We start from the raw sequence: 20,928 nt of genomic DNA, 5'->3' as shown, positions 1-20,928 counted from the left end.
GAAATGCAATGGGTCGTAAGAATATATGATTTCCATTTTAAGAAGTATGTATTTACCTGGACTTACCACGGGCAGCAGGGACTATGTCCAAGGGCTTGACGATCCCTCCCCAGGCCATCTGCGAGTTGTGGGGCTTGCCTAGGATGTGGTGGGGTTTGACAGTGGGCCCTGTTAAACCTCTATAAAAAGCTGCATGTATCCGCAAGTAGGCCCCACCAAAGCGACCGTGTGCCGCTAAAAGCGCACAAGCCCAAGTCCTGGTGTTAGGTGGGACGCTAAACAGCCCTGACACGACGGCCCTCCGACGAGACAGGAGGTTTGCGCAGGCCCAATAAGCCGCCTAGAAAACCAATCATTACGAACAATATAAGAGATAATGCGACTCGATATAATCGGCAAAGACCTAGGCGACGAATACAGGATCACGATTGGAAGCTTGGAACATGGAATTGCAAGTCGCTAGGTTTCGCAGGTTGCGACAGGATGATCTACGATGAATTACATCCCCGCAACTTCGACGTCGTGGCGCTGCAGGAGATTTGCTGGACAGGACAGAAAGTGTGGAAAAGCGGGCATCGAGCGGCTACCTTCTACCAAAGCTGTGGCACCACCAACGAGCTGGGAACCGGCTTCATAGTGCTGGGTAAGATGCGCCAACGCGTGATTGGGTGGCAGCCAATCAACGCAAGGATGTGCAAGCTGAGGATTAAAGGCCGTTTCTTCAACTATAGCATCATCAACGTGCACTGCCCACACGAAGGGAGACCCGACGACGAGAAAGAAGCGTTCTACGCACAGCTGGAGCAGACATACGATGGATGCCCACTGCGGGACGTTAAAATCGTCATCGGTGACATGAACGCACAGGTAGGAAGGGAGGAAATGTATAGACCGGTCATCGGACCAGATAGTCTGCACACCGTATCGAATGACAACGGCCAACGATGCATAAACTTCGCAGCCTCCCGCGGAATGGTAGTCCGAAGCACCTTCTTTCCCCGCAAAAATATCCACAAGGCCACATGGAGATCACCTAACCAAGAAACGGAAAACCAAATTGACCACGTTCTAATCGACGGTAAATTCTTCTCCGACATCACGAACGTCCGCACTTACCGCAGTGCGAATATTGAATCCGACCACTACCTCGTTGCAGTATGCCTGCGCTCAAAACTCTCGACGGTGTACAACACGCGTCGAAGTCGGACGCCGCGGCTTAACATTGGGCGGCTACAAGATGGTAGACTAGCCCAAGAATACGCGCAGCAGCTGGAAGTGGCACTCCCAACGGAAGAGCAGCTAGGCGTAGCGTCTCTTGAAGATGGCTGGAGAGATATCCGATCCGCCATTGGTAACACCGCAATCGCTGCACTTGGCACTGTGCCCCCGGATCAGAGAAACGACTGGTATGACGGCGAATATGAGCAGCTAGTGGAAGAGAAGAATGCAGCATGGGCGAGATTGCTGCAACACCGCACGAGGTCGAACGAGGCACGATACAAAGGGGCGCGGAACGGACAAAACTCGATTTTCCGGAGGAAAAAGCGCCAGCATGAAGATCGAGACCGTAAAGAGACGGAGCAACTGGACCCACTAATAACACACGAAAGTTCTATGAGAAGATAATTCGTTCACGTAAGGGCCATGTGCCACAGCCTAATATGTGTAAGGATATAAACGGGAACCTTCTTACGAGCGAGGGTGAGGTGATCCAAAGGTGGCAGCAGCACTACGAAGAACACCTGAATGGCGATGTGGCAGACGAAGATGGCGGTATGGTGATGGACCTGGGAGAACGCGCGCAGGACATAATTCTACCGGCTCCGGATCTCCAGGAAATCCATGAGGAGATTGGCCGGCTGAAGAACAACAAAGCCCCTGGGGTTGACCAACTACCAGGAGAGCTTTTTAAACACGGTGGTGAGTTCACTGTCAATGCGGAGGTAAACGATTTGTTTACGTTTGTTTGCAAATTTGTGGATAGAATATATGTTTTGACTGCGATAGCTATGCACCGAACACGAATTATTATCTCTGTAAATTTATTGATTCCGCGGTTAAAGCCGGCTTCGTGGTGTTGGCAGTTTTAACCAAGCCAATGTAATGCACACTGGAGTCGTTTTTACGTGGTCTTTGGGATTGACTTAAGTTTTAATTAGGGCGATTTGTAAGTTACGCGTACGTATCCTCCATGATAAATCGAATCCCGATAGACTTGTTTGTTGTTTATTTAAAAAAAAAACGGGTTTAATTTACGTGTATTGTGCAAGGTATTGTGAGACTTATGCAAGTTTGGATTTTGCTTCTAATTCGATTATGAAATTTGAACGATTTCTTTTTTAGTTCAAAATACTAACTGATGAGAATATCGCAATAATCTACTCAGAATTTAGGTGGTTTTTACGTTTTTCCTTTCTTTCCCATGATTGTTGTCAAAAATGTTGCATGGTCTTAAACGAAATTGTTTAGTACAATAATACAAATTCCAGTAAATTAATATATTCTCAATTTTGAGATAAATAAAGTCAACTTTGGGTAAACTAAACTCAGCTTTGGTAATATGTTTTAAGTGGATTAAGTTAAACTAATAAGTGTTAGGAAACTCATTTTACTCAAATTGGGGTATTGGTACGAAGTACGGAGTTGACCTAAAACAACACACTTTTGAGTAGTTTTGGGTTTCTGTGTACTGCATAATTGCTAATAATCTTTAGCGCTCCACCATTTGAATACTTGATGTCAGCACTTAAAGTACTTCTACTATATTCAAAGTCATTTGAAAATTTTCATAATTCTCAGTGTTATGCACTGTCATGTCATGTCATGTCATTATATGGTAATTTGAATCAACTAGAATAATAGTTTCTTTCTTTGTTAAGTCGTTAAAAACAATTAAACGATGCATAATTACTTTGCACAGCTAAAATAATAAAATAAAAGCTACTTGTAAATTAAATTACCGCACCATTCATACTTGTAAAAGAAACTACAAGCCATCGCTAATAATTTCTACTTGTATTTTCTTTATGCAACAGTTACTTGTAAATTCCACTAATATTATTAGTGCGGTTTACTTGTAATATTAGTCTTGTAAATTCATACTTGTAGATTCATTATGCAACAGAAAAATACAAGTTACAAGCTACTCTACTAATATTATTAGTAAAATTTCGATTATGCTACAGGCCCCTGGTATGCGTTAGGACGCTATACTTGACGATAATGTCAAAAATGCTGCATTGACTTTCTCGCATATCTTGGCATACGTTATTGATCGACATGTTTCCAAAAAAGTACACAAGAATAACTCTCATCCGTCCTGGTACACTCGGGAATTAAAAGAACTTAAAACTGATATTTCAGGGCGAAACTGTATCATCACTGCAGGAGATCTGTAGACTGTTTTCGCTAAAGTTTGCTGACGTTTTTACCGATGAACAGCTTACCGACAACGAAGTACATCACGTAGCAGACACTGTTCCCCTATATGGCCATGTACTAGGTGTTATCGACATCAGCGAAGAGATGATCTCCTCTGCAGCATCAAAACTAAAGTCATCGATCAAACCTGGTCCCGATGGTATTCCGCCCAATTTCCTGAAGAGACACATTTCCAGTTTGCAGTATCCGTTGCTCCTCCTGTTTCGGCTTTCCTTATCCAGTGGCATCTTTCCTTCATGTTGGAATACTGCACAAATGTTTCCTGTGCACAAGAAAACTGTTCGAACTCGTTGTGATGGATCCTCTGCTTTCCCACAGCAAGCAGTACTGCCGTGAATCGCATATCTGTCCCATCTTTGCTGGGTTTCCTATTCATATGGGACAAATATGCGATTCACGGCAGAGTATCTGTCTTAAACTCAGCATGGATTCATAGCCGGTCGCTCCACTAGTACTAACTCATTGTGCCTTACATCTTTTATCACGAACAGCATGACAGATGTCATCTACACAGATCTGTCAGCTGTTTTTGATAAGTTAAACCACTGCATCGCTATCGCCAAATTAGACAACTTAGGAGTAAATGGCACTCTATTGGAATGGTTCCGATCATATCTATCCGGCCGCCAACTAACGGTTGCTATCGGCGTCTGAAGTCTTTGTATTGCTCACTAGTGCGGTCGACACTGGAGTATTGCTCCGCCGTTTGGAATCCCAATTATACAAAGGGTACCGAACGTATTGAGTCCGTGCAATGAAACTTCCTACGATTTGCACTGCGAAGACTACCGTTACGCCTGCCAAGTCATGAAAGTCGCTGTCGGCTTTTCGATCTGGAGCCGCTAAGAGAACGCCGTAACACCGCTCGGGCTGTACTTGTTGCACACGTTTTGCAAGGCCGAATAGATTGTATTGACATTTTGGAACAGATTAATATACAGCCGAGAACACTTCGAAATAACGCTATGTTAAGAATGACATTTCCTCGGACTGACTACATTATGGACGGTAGTATTGAAGGATTACAGCGTATATTCAACAGGGTTTCTACAATACTTCAACCTGCCTCGTCAGACGCTGCGCCGAAGATTCAAAGAATTTTACACATCGCAATAGATTTTAGTGTGTGTGTTCATTTCTTAAAAGTTTTTGACGATATGTATGGTTATATATTTTTTACCATCATTAGAACATAAGTACCCTAGTAACATTTTGGTTTTATTCTGGTTTTATGACACTGTTGTAGTGTAAATTATGCTCTTCAAGAGCGTCATAAAACTTAAAATGTTACTTGGGTAGTCTGTTGATGGGGGGAAATGCTTGTCTAATCTTCCGGTCAATGTCATCATATAGTGCATATACTCCTGTATATATACGATTGTGATGCATCACCAGTGCTACGATGTGCACGTATTACCTGGCAATCTAACTTCATTGATTGTCTGCCTTTTCAGAATTCCCAATAAGATTCCGTTGAAATATCACAAATGATGGTAATTGTTTGTGGAAAGGGAAAGAAAAGTGCAGTGGGTACTGGCCAAGTTCCCCCTGGCGGTGCTAAAATGATAAGCGGGAACATTACCTAATTCCATTTGAATCTTTTAGTATCATTAGTGATTAGCACACGTTATTATTTTATGTGGGGGGCACGCAGGGAACATATTTTTCAACGCAGGCGGCTGACCCATGCTCGACCAAAATAGTAAAATTTAGCTAGAATATTTTAATTTTATTTGATTGTTTTTATTTTATTTTTATTTTTTGCCATCAAATGATTAGGAGCTTATTTTCAGCATCACATAACGCAAGAGAGGGTAAAACTCTGCGTTGCAAAGAACAGTTTAGGAGGTCCCCGATTCGGTGCATTATTGCACTGTCGTGTGGAGCATGGTTGTCCCGTGTCGTTTATGGCGTTGTCGTTCTCGCATCTATCGCCTTTGATTAAACAAATCATTTCATATAATGGCTGGACATGTTAATAATTCAATCTAGTTCACTTGTCATAAGACGGGTTTGTGCAGTCCCGTTGAGTTCCACCACTTGGTTGTGTCTTGACAGATGCGTGTTTCGACCTCAGCAGTGGGGCCGTCTTCGGTGTCTCGTACTTGACTCGACTTATATAAGTCGAGTCAAGTACGAGACACTGAGGACGGCCTTGCTGTTGGGGTCGAGGTACGTGTCTGTCGGGATACGGTTGAGTGGTGGAATTCGGTGGGATTGTGCAGACTCGTCTTATGACAAGTGAAGACATTCCACTAAAAAGCTCAAAATAATTTTCTTAACAAAATCAATCTAGTTCTCAAATCTTTTGGTAGATACTTTATTATTATTATTATTATCTTTATTAATGAGGTTTTCGGCCCTGGGCTGGTTCACCTCGCAATGAAAAAAGGTAGATACTTCTGGAGGCTGTCAAGGCGGTGGGAGGGACATTGCCTATGAGTGGCAGGGGCGGCTGTGCTCGGGCGGCAGTATGGTGAAAGCAGTTTCGGGACAGTTAGGATTCAGTTTTCAAACTTAAGAGAATATCTAGAATAATATTATATTTTGATGAGCAATAACAATGTCAACCTCCATTTTTTAATCACGAGTTTTATTTAGTAGCATAGGTTCTCAGTACTCATAATATACTTAATTCGGTGGGCACGCTTGGAACACAGTTTTAACTCAAGTTCGACCAAAAGTGTAAAATGTAATTGATTTATTTTAATTCAGTTTAATTATTTTTAATCTTTCTGCGTCAAATGGTTAGGTATTTGTTCCCCCACCCCTCCTGCTCCCTCCTTTTCTATTTTATGTTTCCAAACTTAAACCAACGTGATCATACTAATCCAAAACTGCACGTACCTCTATCATATCAATCTACATAGCTTCTTCGACAATCTCCAGAAAACGGATTTCAATCATTTCCCTTCTACCATAAGTATAAATCATCTGAAAAGTTTCTAAGCTATAACAAACTCTATCGTAGCGATCCCGAACTGTCTTAACATCTATCATGGACATAAACACAACCGTTTCTATCTCTACAAACAATTCTCTAATAAATAGGTTCCATAGCAGTCGCTAGAACCGGAAGCGGTCAACAAGCCGCTCCACACTCTCCTCCTCTATCTTCTATTCTCTCAACTACCCTGAAACTGAACTGTTTCGGACCCCTTATGGGTCTGAAGCAGAGGACGGGACGCTCGAGCCTACCAGTCAGTGGATGGAAAGGTCCGTTGTGATAAAGGGTCTATCACAAGCCTCGGATAACCTGGAATAAGTTTTCCACGAGTCGAGTTCACATTGATTTCATTAGTTCTATATAATAATCGTCACGTTGAAAATTTAAGCCAGCAGTGTAAACGTATTGCCTAGTGTCATACGACGTAGATTGGCCACGGCCCGGGGATACGTTGAGTATAACAAGAATATAACAAGAATTAGAACATAAGTAGTCTGTTGATGTAGACCTTAAATTAAATAAATAAATTAAATAATGATACTTATATCATAGCCAAGGCATTGAAAAAGTGTTTCAAGGGCAAATCTACATAATTTGTAAGAGTTTCGCTGTTTTACGAGGGTTACCCCTTACGGTGGCCCCCACCTTCCCTAGAATTGATGTTTACATTTAGATATAAAGGGTTGTATGTCAATGCCCAGAATACCAATCCCCAGAATCAGTTCCCCAGAATGGTATTTCCCAGAATTCCATTTCCCAGAACGACCAATTCTCCAGAATGATATTCCCCAGAATGCACCATTTCCCGGAAAAGAAATCCCCAGAATGCCCCATTCCCCAGAAAAAAATCCTGAATGACCCATTCCCCAGAAACCAAAAACCCAGAATGACCCGTTCCCCAGAAAAAGGTATCAGTCTAAGAAACTATGTTTTTCGCTGTCATTTCTATAAATTAAAAATACTAGATACTATATTTCTATGCAAAAATACTTATATTGAAGTACGCATTTGCCCGGAATAAGGCAAAACGAATCCCGAGTAGAAGAAAAAAGGAAAATAATATCAAATTTTACTATTAATATATGAATAACTGAATAGCAAAATCTGATATTAGTTTGTTTGATATAGTTGATAAAATAGCAAAAATAATAACAGACATTGCACTAGCAAATAACTCATAAATAACTCATTTTGCTATTATAATAACAAACCAATAGCAAAATATTTGAAGAAAAGAAAATATCAAAATCAGTTATTATTGATATGTTGAACATGTAAATGATAAATGAATAACAAACTTTGCTATGATTGCAAAATGTGTTCTTCATTTGTTGTTGTGTTTTTCTTACAATAACATAAAAACAACTAATTTTACTATTATAACAAAACTTGTTGTTGGGATGTTATTTTATGTTATTTATGAATAACATAAGAATAACTAAATATGTTATCATAGCAAAATTTGTTATTATTATGTTATTTGTTTGTTATTCACCTCTACCCGGGATATAATCCATTATACTCGTTGTTCATATTGGGGGAAGCCCATATGGCATAATGCCGTTCGGCATAAAGCCGTTTGGCATAATGACCATTTGGCATAATCGTTGAAAAGAATATGAAATGCAATGGGTCGTAAGAATATATGATTTCCATTTTTAGAAGTATGTATTTACCTGGAATAAGACAAAAGAGTAGATGACTCCTTTTTTAAAAGTATGCGTTTGCCCGGAAAAAGGCAAACGAATAGATAACTACCCGAGCAAAGCCTGACATCATAATGAGAGCAAAAAGAAAACATATTTTGATATCGACATCAAATTGAAATCATAAACATAAACATCATATCATAAACATAAACATAAACAATACATCATAAACATAAACTTTGATATTCATGATTGATAACTTATTTAGGTATCAATTTGATGTTGATTTCTGAATAATATGAACTGATATTAAACTGATTACTTATTTCGTTATCCAAAACCAATATCAATATCAGTTTTCGATTTGCTCTCATCGACAGCAGAAATAGTTTTCAATTTGATGTCACAGTAAGATTTTTCTGCTATACATTTTGTTATTTTAACCGTTAAGACGACCAAAAGGATATCATGTTGAGTTATCAAAATTTGGAGATTTCACAACAACAAAATTAGTTATCGATTTGCTCTCCATCTTTGCTCGGGTACTTCTTCAAAAGTATGCATTTGCCCGGAAAAGGTAAAAGAGTAAATCACTCATTATTTTAAAGTACGCGTTTGCCTGGGATAATGCAAAAGAGTAGATGACTCCTTCTTTAAAAGTACGCATTTGCCCGGGATAATGCAAAATATCAGATGACTTCTTCTTTAAAAGTATGCGTTTGCCCAGAAAAAGGCAAACGAGTAGATAACTACTTCTTCAAACGTACGCATTTGCCAGGAAAAAGGCAGAAGAGTAAATGACTCCTTCTTTAAAAGTACGCACTTGCCCGGGATGAAGCAAAAGAGTAGATGACTCCTTCTTTAAAAGTACGCATCTCCCGGAATAAGGCAAAAGAGTACATGACTCCTTCTTTAAAAATACGCATTTGCCCGGGATGAAGCAATTACGAAGTATTTAGACTAAGCTAGGAAATGGTGCATTCTGGGGATTAGGACATTCTGGGGAATGTCTTTCGGGGGATGGAGGCATTCTGGGAAATGTCTTTCGGGGATAGGGGCATTCTGGGGAATGTCTTTCTGGGGATTGTGGTATTCTGGGGAATGGTTTTCTGGGGAGTAGTGCATTCAGGGGAATTAATTTCTGGGGAATCACTTTCTGGGCAATGGGTTTCTGGGGTATGACATACAATCGATATAAAGTTATTTCGCGCAAAACATGGTGCAGTTTGATGACATGATCCGCGAGGGAAGTTTATTGCTTTATTAGTCATGTTTATATCATGCTTTCGGCATGAAGAAAATATAAATTAATGGCAGCATCATACTGACCCGACCACGTACTATTGTTTAATGCTTTCAATCTACAATCAAACCTGCATATCCTCCTACTTTAAACTTTTGACGCATTTTCTCTCTGTTGACATTTCGTATAAGCACACGAGGTATCGCTATCTGACCTACGTCACCGGTGACAACACATATCTTATCTTTATGTTATACTTTATCTGATCATTACCTACATAATTGAGTTCGTTATTGTAAGTTTATTTCAATAGTAATAAAGTATTATATTGATCTTTTTACAGGGCTCGGATTATACCAACAATAGTTACATTGCGACACAAGGTCCAATGGCGAACACTATCTACGAGTTTTGGCTGATGGTTCAACAAAATGTCGCAAAGGCAGCGTCACTTGAAAATGGTAACTTTCTTCATGTTGAGCAGAAGCTAATTATGTTGACAGACTTTGTAGAAAACAATAGGCAGAAATGTTCTGTTTATTTCCCACAAGAGCTTAACGATTCAGTGGTTTTCTGCAGTGCACCAAATGTAGATCCGCAGATAGTACTTGATAGTAGAGATAGTATTATAGCTAATATTCAGGACAGTATAAAAGCACACAAGGTCAAGGCAACCGAATCCAGCACTGATTTTAATTACTTTCTTATCACAAATGTTGGTATATGTCGTAAAAATGGATATACTATGCGTAAGTTATTGATGGTTTATTCGTGTCAAGATGCAAAGGAAAAATTGGAAAAACGCAGCTTTTATACGATCTATCATTATTGGTTCCCAGACTGGCCAGATCATCGCTCTCCAGAAGATATAGATGTGCTGCTAGATATGAGTCTCGATATTCTCGACAATGATTGCTCTAAGGATTTTGACCTTGATTCTGATCGAGTAGAAAACGATGAGCGTATTTGTTCGTTGCCGATTATTCATTGTTCGGCAGGTATTGGAAGAACGGGCTGCTTGCTTGCAATTGTAAACGGCTTGAGTCAAATGCGTTCATCCGCCAATACTAGCAAGACAGCAGACAAACCTATGAAAAAGGACCCGGAGAACACAGATTCTGAACCGCGAAGACCGCCAATAGAAAATCAACAGCAACCCAGCTCGTGCATAACAACCGACGGCCAAATGTGTGTAGATATTCTCGGTATTGTTTGTAACCTTAGGTTGCAGCGCGGTGGAATGGTGCAGAATTCTGAACAGTACGAGCTAATTCATAGGGCATTGTGTTTGTATATGCAGAAATTGAGCCTTTAATTGAGCAGCATTTATAAAGAAAATAACAAACGCTAGTTAATGAGATAGTTAATGGACATGGCTCAGATTGTTATATTATACAAAATGACAACTTACCAAAGAATATACGATTCCTAAGTTTAGGAAAATAAGAATACATTTTCATAATTTAAAATCCGTCATGAAAAGAGTAAATTATGCATTGATGCTAAAATATTGACAGAATATTAATTTATAATTTTCTTCATAATGGATAATGTTTCAGAGTATGTGGATTCGATACGATACACATTTATTGTAATATAACCAGTATTGAGTACATAAATGTCAATAATGTTGCTGTATTGAAAGAACATCCATGAAACAGTGCTAAACAGTACGCCTCTGATGACATATTTCTATTGACATGACATTCACACTGTTCAAAGACCAGAATGAAAATATTAGAGCAGAAGCGGAGAAACAACGAGCAGATAAGAAGAATAAAATGGAACTGATACAATCTGCTCGAAGTATCAAATAAGGATTGATAAGTGCACATCTCGAAAAAAAAAACGGAAGGCATGGAAGTAAAGACGATAATCATGTCGTTCTAAACCAAATTGAACCAGCTGTCGGGGGTTTCGGAAGAAATCAAACGTAAGTACAAAACTTATATCTACCTGGGGGTCTTCCACGAAAGGCTGAATCACATAAGGCTGAAAACTCATAAGGCTGAACACGAAAGGCTGAAAACGATAAAATCTCACATAAGGCTGAAGTAACAAAAGGCTGAAACTTGAAAGGCCACCTTCTTGAATCTTTCCAAGATTCAATTCTTATTTTTTATTGTTTATTCTTCTCTTCTTCCTTCTTCTTTTTCCTTCTTTATTCTTCCTTCTTTCTTCCTACTTCCTTCTCCATTTTTTCTTTTTCCTTTTTTTATTCCCTTTTTTTATTTTTTTCCTTCTTTCTTCTTCAACCCTTCCTAGTTCCTTCTTCCTGTTTCTTTCTTGCTTCTTTTTCTACCTTTCCTCTTAGTTTTTCCTCCATAGTTCTTCCTTCTTTATTACTTCTTCCTTGTTCCTATTTCCTTATTCCTTCTTCTGCCTTCCTTGTTCCTTCTTTCTTCTTCTTACTCCTTTTTTCTGGTTTCTTCTTCCTTATTTTTTTTGTTCTTCTTCTTCCTTCTCCATTCATTCCTTGAGCTTTCTTAGTTCTTCCTTTTTCTTTGTTTTTTCTTCTTTATTTTATTTCCTCCCTTTATGTCTTATTTCCTCTACCTTCTTCCTTTCCTAATTTCTTCTTCCTTTTTCCTTATTCCTTTTTCTCTATGTTTTCTTTATTCTAGCTGCTTCCTTCTTCTTTCTTCCTTCTTTCTTTCTTGTCCATTGTTTCTTCATCTTTCATTCTGTTTTCTTTTCCCATTATTTTCCTTCCTTTTTTTCATTTTTCTTTTTTTTACCTTCTCTCTTTTTTCTTCGTTCTTGTTCCTTCTTCTTTCTTCCTTCTTCATTCTTCCATCTTCCATCTTTATCCTTTCTTCTTGTCTTCCTTCTTCCTTGTTTCTTCTTGCTTCATAATTATGCCTTCTTCCATCTTCATCTTACTTTTTCCTTCTTCTTTCTTCTATGTTTTCTTCAATCTTTCATCTTTTTCTTCTTCTCCCTTCTTCCGTCTTCTCTCTCCCTTCTTCCATTTTCTTCTTCTTTTTTCCTTCTGTCTTCCTTCTTCCTTGTTTCTTCTTGCTTCGTCATTATTCCTTCTTCCATCTTTATCTTACTTTTTCCTTCTTCCTTTTTCTATGTTCTGTCTTCCATCGTTAATCTTTTTTTCCTTCTCCCATCTTTTTTCTCTATTCTTCCTTCTTCTTCCATCATCCTTCCTTCGTTTTTTATGCTTTATTCTTTATCCTTTATTTTTTTGTCTTTATTAGCGAGACTTTCAGCCCTGGGCTAACTCGTCTCGACCAGGAATATTCTTTATTCTTTATTCTTTAATCTTTAATCTTCATTATTTATTCTTTATTCTTTATTTTTTATTCTTTATTCTTTATTCTCTATTCTTTAATCTTTATTCTTTATTCTTACTTCTTTATTATTTATTCTTTATTTATTTTTTTTATTCGTTATTTTTTATTTTGTATTCTTTATTCTTTATTATTTATTCTTCATTATTTGTTCTTTATTGTTTATTATTTTAATTCTTCTTTATTCTTTATTCTCAATTCTTTATTATTTATTCTTCTTTATTATTTATTCTTCTTTATTCTTTATTCATCATTCTCTATTCTTTATTCATCATTCTCTATTCTTTATTCATCATTCTCTATTCTTTATTCATCGTTCTTTAAGTTTAGTCAATCATTCTCTATTCTTCAAACATTATTCACTATTCATCCACCCAACATAGTTGGTACAACATATCGTATGGTTGAGATTAATTTCATCACATCAATTTCAGCCTTTCGATACATTTCAGCCTTTTGATACTTCCAGCCTTTTGAGACTTTCAGCCTTTCGGGATTTCAGCCTTTTGAGTTCAGCCTTATGAGTATTCAGCCTTATGTGTTTCAGCCTTTCGTAGGACACCCCTAACTGGGTACCTGGTTGGCTACAACGTCATTACACCTATTATTATTATTTATCCTGTCTAAGGCCGAAGTGATCTCTGCAGTACACAGTGTCTTCATCCAGCATATATTTATCTTCTTCTTTCTTCTATCTTCTATATATATAAAACCAATCTATGTATGTATGTTCGCTAACTACTTCTGAACCACTTGGCCGAATCCACCCAAATTTGGTACACACGTTCTCTATCCTCAGGGAAGTTAACAAAGGGGTGGAGGGTCATTTAGGAAAGGGGAGGGTTTTGTTTAGAAAACGAACAATTATGTGTAACGTTCATCTCCCAGGACCGATTTCAACCAAATTTTGTACACATATTCACTATAAGGAAACAATCATATGAGAGATTTTGGGAAAGGGGAGGGGTCTGGAGGAGGGGTATTGTTCAGAAAACGGGTAATTTAGAGTAAATTCTGAACCCCTGCACCGATTTCAACCAAATTTGATACACACATTCTCTACCCTAAAGAAAAGATAACAAAGGGGTGGGGCGGTCATTGTAAAAAAGGGAGGGTATGGGGGAGGGGTTGTCTTTATAAAACGAGCAATTCAGTGTTACTCCCAACTTCCAGTACCCATATCAACCAAATATTGTACACATATTCACTAAGAGAAGTCGATCACATGGAAGTGTAATTTGGGAAAAGAGGAGGGGTCTGGGGAGGGGTATTGTTCAGAAAACAGGCAATTCAGTGTTTCTTTTGAACCCCTGGACCGCTTTCATCCAAATTTGGTACACATTCTCTATCCTAAGGAGAAAATAACAAAGGGGTGCAGTGGCATGTAGCCACGGGGTGGTTTTGGGTACAAAACCCCCCAGAGACAAATTTTTGGAAGAAATTTTTTTCGAAAAAAATGTTCAGAAAACCCCCCAGACCAATTTTCTGGCTACGCCACTGAAGGGTGGGATGATCATTGGGAAAAGGGGAGGGTAAGGGGAAGGGTTGTCCTTAGAAAAGAGCAATTCAGTGTAACACCCAACTCCCAGGACCGATTTCAGCCAAATTTGGTGCACACATTTTCTATCCTAAGGAGAAGATAACAAAGAAGGTGGGAGGTCATTTTGGAAAAAGGGAAGTTATGGGGAAGGGTTGTCTTTAAAAATGAGCAATTCAGTGTAACTCCCAGGATAAATTTCAACCAGATTTGGTACACTTATTCTCTATTTTTGGAAGATGTTTATTGAAAAGGTGGAAGGGCCAAACAAAGATATAAAAATATATTGATACAAAGGTTCAATTCTATGACCGGTAGATCTACCTCTGTGGGTTTCTGTGCTACAGCATTGGACATTTTTATTCTATAATTTACTTTTCAGTCCCTAGCAAAGCCGGATACATATAGCTATTAGCTATCTATATATCTCGGATACTTATTCAACGTATGTGACGTATGTGATTTTGTAAACAAAAATTTAAACGTTGATTTCTGCAATCTGATAGCACTCCCACGCAAACTATCGCCACATACAGGTAGGGAAGGTTTCGGCTACATGTTCGTTGTGTTGGTTTGCGTGGGAGTGTCATCATATTTGACAAATCGACGTATGCATCTTTGTTTACAAAATCACATACGTCGTTTTGAATAAGTTGCCGAGATATATAAAACTCAATGTTTGTATGTTTGTGTGTATGCTCCAGCCTAACTTCTGAACCCATTATTGTATTGTTTAGTTATCGATCAATTCAACCATTTATCGAAATCATGGTTTGCCCAACGTGAAAAGCAATGATTAATGTGTTTCCTTCTGGATGGTGAATGTGATCCCTTCTTTAAAAATAGACGTTTGCCCGGAATAAGGCATCGGTGGATGTTTTTCCTTCTTTAGAAATAGACGTTTGCCCGGAATATGGCGATTATGGGTTTGCTCCCTTCTTCAAAATCAGTCAATGTTTTCAAATTAAATCTGCCTTCTTTTGATCAAATGATGAAGTATCGATAAGAAAACGCAATTATCCTGTTGACCAATTGGTTTATTCATTTTCCGATTGTGAAAAAAAAAACTGCGAATCAAACTGGCAATTCCGAGCAAGGCCGGGTACATAAAGCTAGTTCAATAATAAAACCTCCCCTCGGATATGTGATCTTGCTGCGATAAGTGGACTTACGCCATTAGCACTGATATGGCAACCAAAGACATATCCTGTCGTGGTGGTATCACATGTTGATCAGTTTTGTTTGGTGCCGCGTCACATATTTGGCATTGGCGCACTGAGTTAACGCATGTGCATGTGATCCAACGGTCATCGTGTCTTGAAGCCTTGAACGGTAGTGCAGTCAGGCAGAGGCCTTTTTCATCAATGATAATGATGTGAGTTCTCTTCTTTTCGGCAATACTTTTCTGATGCGTTCCTTGTGATGCTGAGTCGTAGCCACGGTTACATTTAGCTAGCTAGGCATTTATTGAAAAACAAAGTATTCAAGACATTCGTAGGGAATCGATTGCTGGAAGTTTTTTTTTCAAAACTAGGAACGTGGTGCCAGTTTCATTTTGTTATGCCTCACTTCGAAGAGCAATAATAAAAAAAACAACACATTATAATGATGGTATATGAACAATCTTATAATGGCTTCATTCTCGATATTTTTACAAATAGATAGGCAATAGGCGTGATGAAGCTTTAGTTTGCCACCGAATAGTGAATCCTATAGTTGACCTTGCTGAGAACTTAATAGATAATCACCGTAATTAATCAACGATAAAGCTACTTGTTAGAACAGTTCAAAGTTATAGGCAACCTTGACTTTAACAGTTTCCACTTTTACATGATATATCTTACATTGAATTTGTAGTGTCGAACCACTGACATTAGACGTATGACGAATTTGTGGAATCAACTAGACAAAATCATGACTAAAGAAGATGTGCGCCGACTGACAAGCGTCATCAACAGAAAACTGTGAGAATTTCTTCGAAATAACGATTCATTATTGGTTTCAGTCATTCATATGAAATAAAATAATATAACTTTTGTTCCATTCTTAGAAAGTTTTTCGATTAAACTAAAAGTTAAAAAAATACACGCATTTGAAAGTGTCCCATTTCTATGTGATCTGGTCTTTAGTGTAGGCAGTTTACAGTCTCCGATCCGGTGCATTGCTGCACTGTCGCATGGGTTAGAGGTTCTGTCCGGCGGTGCGCTGTTTGATGGTGCAGGGTTGACAAGGTGTAGTTACGTGTTAGCGAATGACGGTTCATGTTGGCATTATGCTGGTATCGCGCTGGTGTTGTCGGATGGTGATGCTATGTTCGGCGGTACTGGCGCGGCTTTGGCATTGGGTGGGTAGGGATTGTCGACTGCTGATGCAATGAACTCTCCCTTACTCGATATTGAAGGAACCATCGAGTTAGGGGGTATCGAGATAAGGAACACATTTATATTTGGCCCAGGCCGGGATTAAGGGGTAGCCCCGGGCTCCCACAAATCTTATGTACTAAAACCAACCTATTTTGTACATTTTGGGGCCCCCACAAGCTGTTGGCCCCGGGGCCCCCTTCCGGCTAAATCCGGCCCTGATTTGGCCGCATGCCGTTTGGTCGGATAGTTGAAATTTGTTTTCTTATTGAGTGAAGTGAGAAATGAGATGTTTGAAATGAGTACAGAGTAGTGAGAAGTGATTACTGGGAAACGGAAGTGAGTATTGAATAGTGAAATGTGTGCAGTAACATGTGAGTAGTGGAAAGTGAGAAATGAGAAGTGAGTGGTAAGAAATGAGTAGTGAAAAGTAAGATGTAAGATGGGACCCTCCTTAGTCGTGCGGTAACACGCGCGGCTACAAAGCAAGACCATGCTGAGGGTGGCTGGGTTCGATTCCCGGTGCTGGTCTAGGCAATCTTCGGATTAAAAATTGTCTCGACTTTCCTGGGTATAAAAGTATCATCGTGCTAGCCTTATGATATACGAATGCAAAAATGGTAACCTGGCTTAGAAACCTCGCAGTTAATAACTGTGAAAGTGCTTAATGAACACTAAGCTGCGAGGCGGCTCTATCCCAGTGTGGTGATGTAATGCCAATAAGAAGAAGAAGAAGAAGAAGAAGATGTGATAGATGCGAAGTGAGAAGTACGATGTGAGTAGTAAGATAAACAGAAGCTACTTCCTTCTCACAACTCACTTCTCACTCCTTATTTCTCACTTCTCACTACTTATTACTCCTCTCTTCGCACATCTCGCTTCTAACTTCCCCTTCACATTAATCACTTCTTACTATCGATTTCTCACTTCGCACATCACACTTCGATCTTCTCACTTCGCACTTTCACGTCTCACTTCTCACTTACGACTTCTTATATCTCACTGACTTCTCATTTCACACTTATAACTTTTTACTCCTAACTTTTCACTTCTCACTACTACTTCGTATTTCGAATTTCTCAATTCTAACATCTCTCCTCTCATTTCCAACTCTTTTCTACTCACTTCTCACTTCTTACTGCGCACTTCGCATTTCTAATTTCTCATTTTTTATTTTTAATTTTTCATTTCTCACTTCACACATCTCATTTCTCATTTTTGAATTTTCACTACTCTCTTATAACTTCTTATATCTCACTTCTTACTTCTCAATTCTTTCTCATAACTTTTCACTTCTCACTTTTCACTTCGCACTCCGAATTTCTCACTTCCAACTTTTCACTTCTCATTTTTCACTTCCCACTACTCACTTCTTACTTCATACTCCTCAATTCTCATTTCTCACATCTCACTTTTCACATCTTGCTTCGAATCTCTCACTTCTAACTTTTTACTTCTCATTTCTTATTTTTCACTATTAATCTTTTATTCCTCACTTCTTTTTCTCTTCTCGGGGCTCAGCCAAATCACACCAAGCGTCAAAGAAAAACTAAAAAAAAAATTCAAAGTTGTCGTGTAACAGATTCACTTAATCACAAATCGCATCGGACATCGTTCAACGCCATAATTGAGAATATCCTACAACAAATGTACGCATGAAGTGACATTAATTACTTTCCGTTTTCCTTTTGCGAACAAAATATCAGTCAGTCAAAAAGCCGAAAAAAGGAGAAAAATTATAAAACAGTCATTTGAAGAAGATAGGAGTTTGTCAGGCAAAGTTATTAGTATTTTATTGAAGTGTTGTGATATATTTTAATTTTTAGTTAAGTTTGCCAAGGTGTTTTTATGAGATATTGCGATAAAAAAACATTCGGTGCCGGTGGGACTTGAACCCACACTATTCCATTAAAAACACGGACGTATTACCAATTATACAACAGCTGCCCTAGCGAGAAGAAGCTAATAACGATGGGATTCCCCGTATCCATCGAATATGCTTTTGCAACAGTTCACAAAAAAATGTGATGAATGTCTTTCGACAAATATTTATATTTCTAATACTATTTATATTACTATTTTTTGTTTTATTCTAGTTATTCAGTTACTCTACTTATGAGGTCCACACATTTATAGAATACACATCCAAATGATTCCCGTTAGCATATCAAACCCACAGTCAGTGACGGGAGATGTCATGGGACTAACTTGCTAATAACTTTTCTCACAAGTCATTTACAATTATGTTTTCCATATAAACATATAGCCCTCAAATGACCCGAAAACATTTTCTAATAGGTAATTTCTCTAAATATGATATTGGCGGCGTGAGAGCCGAATTAGTGTCAGATGACATTAATGTCATGACATTCCGTGACATTTTTTTAATCTCGCTCTCATGGCTCACACTTTGTATTTAGAACAATGATCTGTTCGACAAAGTTTTAGGACCCTTTAAGTACTACATGTTAATCAAAAAATCCGAACTGTAAATGACTTTTGGAAAAAGTTATTACGAAATTAGTAATAGCAATGCCATGACATTTCCCATCACTGCCCACAGTGATGACGATTGATGATTCGATGATACACATTGCCAGTGCCGTTATTCCAATTTCAACATTCAACATAATTCTCTCTGTAAAATTTAATTTCGATTGTTTGTATCACGAAAGACATGCGGGTTTTCACAATAGTAGGAACTTTTCACGAAAAACTATTTGGTACCAGTTATGTAGCAAAGGTGTCCGCTACTACGCATACCAATTTTTTTTTTTATTATAGTGCTTATTTTCGAGATATTTAACATTAAATGTCTTTCACCATACTGATTTCCAAAAGTTAACTCCTAGTGTGCTGCTGTAAGCACGCTCAAAGCAAGCGATTAATTGAAGCAAACTGGAGCGATTCTTCAATGTCATTGTGACTTAAAGATTACGCTAAACCGAAGTAAGACCTCAAAACATTCAGATTCCGGTATGCTGAACCACTGCTTATCATTATTTTATTTGATCAACATCGGTGTTTTTTTGCAGTTCGCGGCTTGGGGTACGGCTACGATTACGTATATGAATCTCGCACAATTTCATCCATAGAACTAAATAATTATTAATTTTTAAACCTATGTGTGCAACATATATCTTAGCGGACTTTTCTTTATTTTTAAAATTGGTCCTCCTGATACATAAAAGGGTTTTGGCTCTCACGAGTGGTATATGATGAAGGTATTAAGCATATGCTCAAGGTATCAAGGATTTAGTCTCGGGCAATAAAACGTTTCAATAATCCAGGCCAGGCATTTCTTGTCAGACACCGAATTACTTTTGTAGAATGTTTTATTATTTTATGTGTAATCAACTAAAAATGTATGAAATTAGGATGGTTTTGGTCGCTGCGTGACTTTATCGAAATTAATTGACTTTGTAGGGACGATTAAAAAACGCGTGTGGACTGTAAAAACTTTTCTTTTATTCTCATCTACACAACACATTAAAAGGAAACGGAAATAAAAAAAGTACACGGTAAAAAATGAAAACGCTCAATTTAACTGTTCTATCCATTGATTTTTCAAATTTTCAATCACTATAATTGAAAGTGACATACACTTGCTTTGGAATGATGTGTACATCTTTCACAAGGGTACAGACAATTCCATAACATCAACACTATCGGTCAAATTGCTCCGAACTGGAACGTGACATGATTAGCAGTTCGATTTTCACCAATGATGTGCTAGGCTATTGAATTTCGAGATCCAAGGCTGTTAACTTGAAAGTGGAGCAATATCAATGTAATTCTGTTTTGCTCAGTGGCGTAGCCACGGAGGAGGTTTTGGACATAAAACTCCCTTCAGAGACAAAATTTTTAGAAGAATTTTTTTTTCGAACGTTCTCGAATTAAAAAAAAATGTTCAGAAACAACCCCCCCTACTCCCCAGACCAATTTTCTGGGTACACCACTGGTTTTGCTACAATCAAGAGGTATCTCGAAGTGTGAGATAGAGTCGTGTTAAGACGAAGGACTTTTATGCAAATCTGGACTGAGCATTGTCTAACGGTAGTACTGCTACCTTTGCCGTCGATCGCTTATATACACCTGTTGCAGTTTTCACCGATACCACTCTCGTCACGTTATCTTTGCCTGGATGGGTGTCGATAATTCGTCTCCATTGCACCGGGGGAATATGGTCTTCTCGCAAAAACACTAGGTCACCAATCTTGAAGTCAGTATGTTGCTTGTTCCATTTCTGATGCCCGGGAGTAATCACTCGGGTCAGAAAACTGGGCTATCAAAGGGCGTGAGTTTAGTAATCCTTCTATTTGGATCAGTAGAGTATGCCACTCCTCTTCAGTAAGTTTCGCCTCTCCTGCAGTACGTTTCAAAAAATACTTCGCCGATTTTACCCCTGCCTCCCATAACGTGAGGTGATCAAAGAGGGACAAAATGCCA

At 38.5% G+C, this 20,928-nt stretch overlaps 1 protein-coding gene across 2 annotated transcripts in view; it reads left to right on the top strand.

The window, feature by feature from the left end:
• Window positions 1-10,899, top strand: part of LOC134211706 (uncharacterized) — a 34,602-nt gene extending 23,703 nt beyond the window's left edge. For both annotated transcript variants that reach the window (XM_062688852.1, XM_062688853.1), the window contains one exon: window positions 9,624-10,899. In XM_062688852.1, the coding sequence (XP_062544836.1) occupies window positions 9,624-10,595 (972 nt within the window). In that variant the 3' untranslated portion in view covers window positions 10,596-10,899. The remainder of the gene's footprint in view (window positions 1-9,623) is intronic.
• Window positions 10,900-20,928: the final 10,029 nt, after the last annotated feature.

Source organism: Armigeres subalbatus, chromosome 2 (genome assembly GCF_024139115.2).
Source record: "Armigeres subalbatus isolate Guangzhou_Male chromosome 2, GZ_Asu_2, whole genome shotgun sequence".
NCBI lineage: Eukaryota > Metazoa > Arthropoda > Insecta > Diptera > Culicidae > Armigeres > Armigeres subalbatus.
This window is presented reverse-complemented; position numbering and strand designations above follow the sequence as displayed.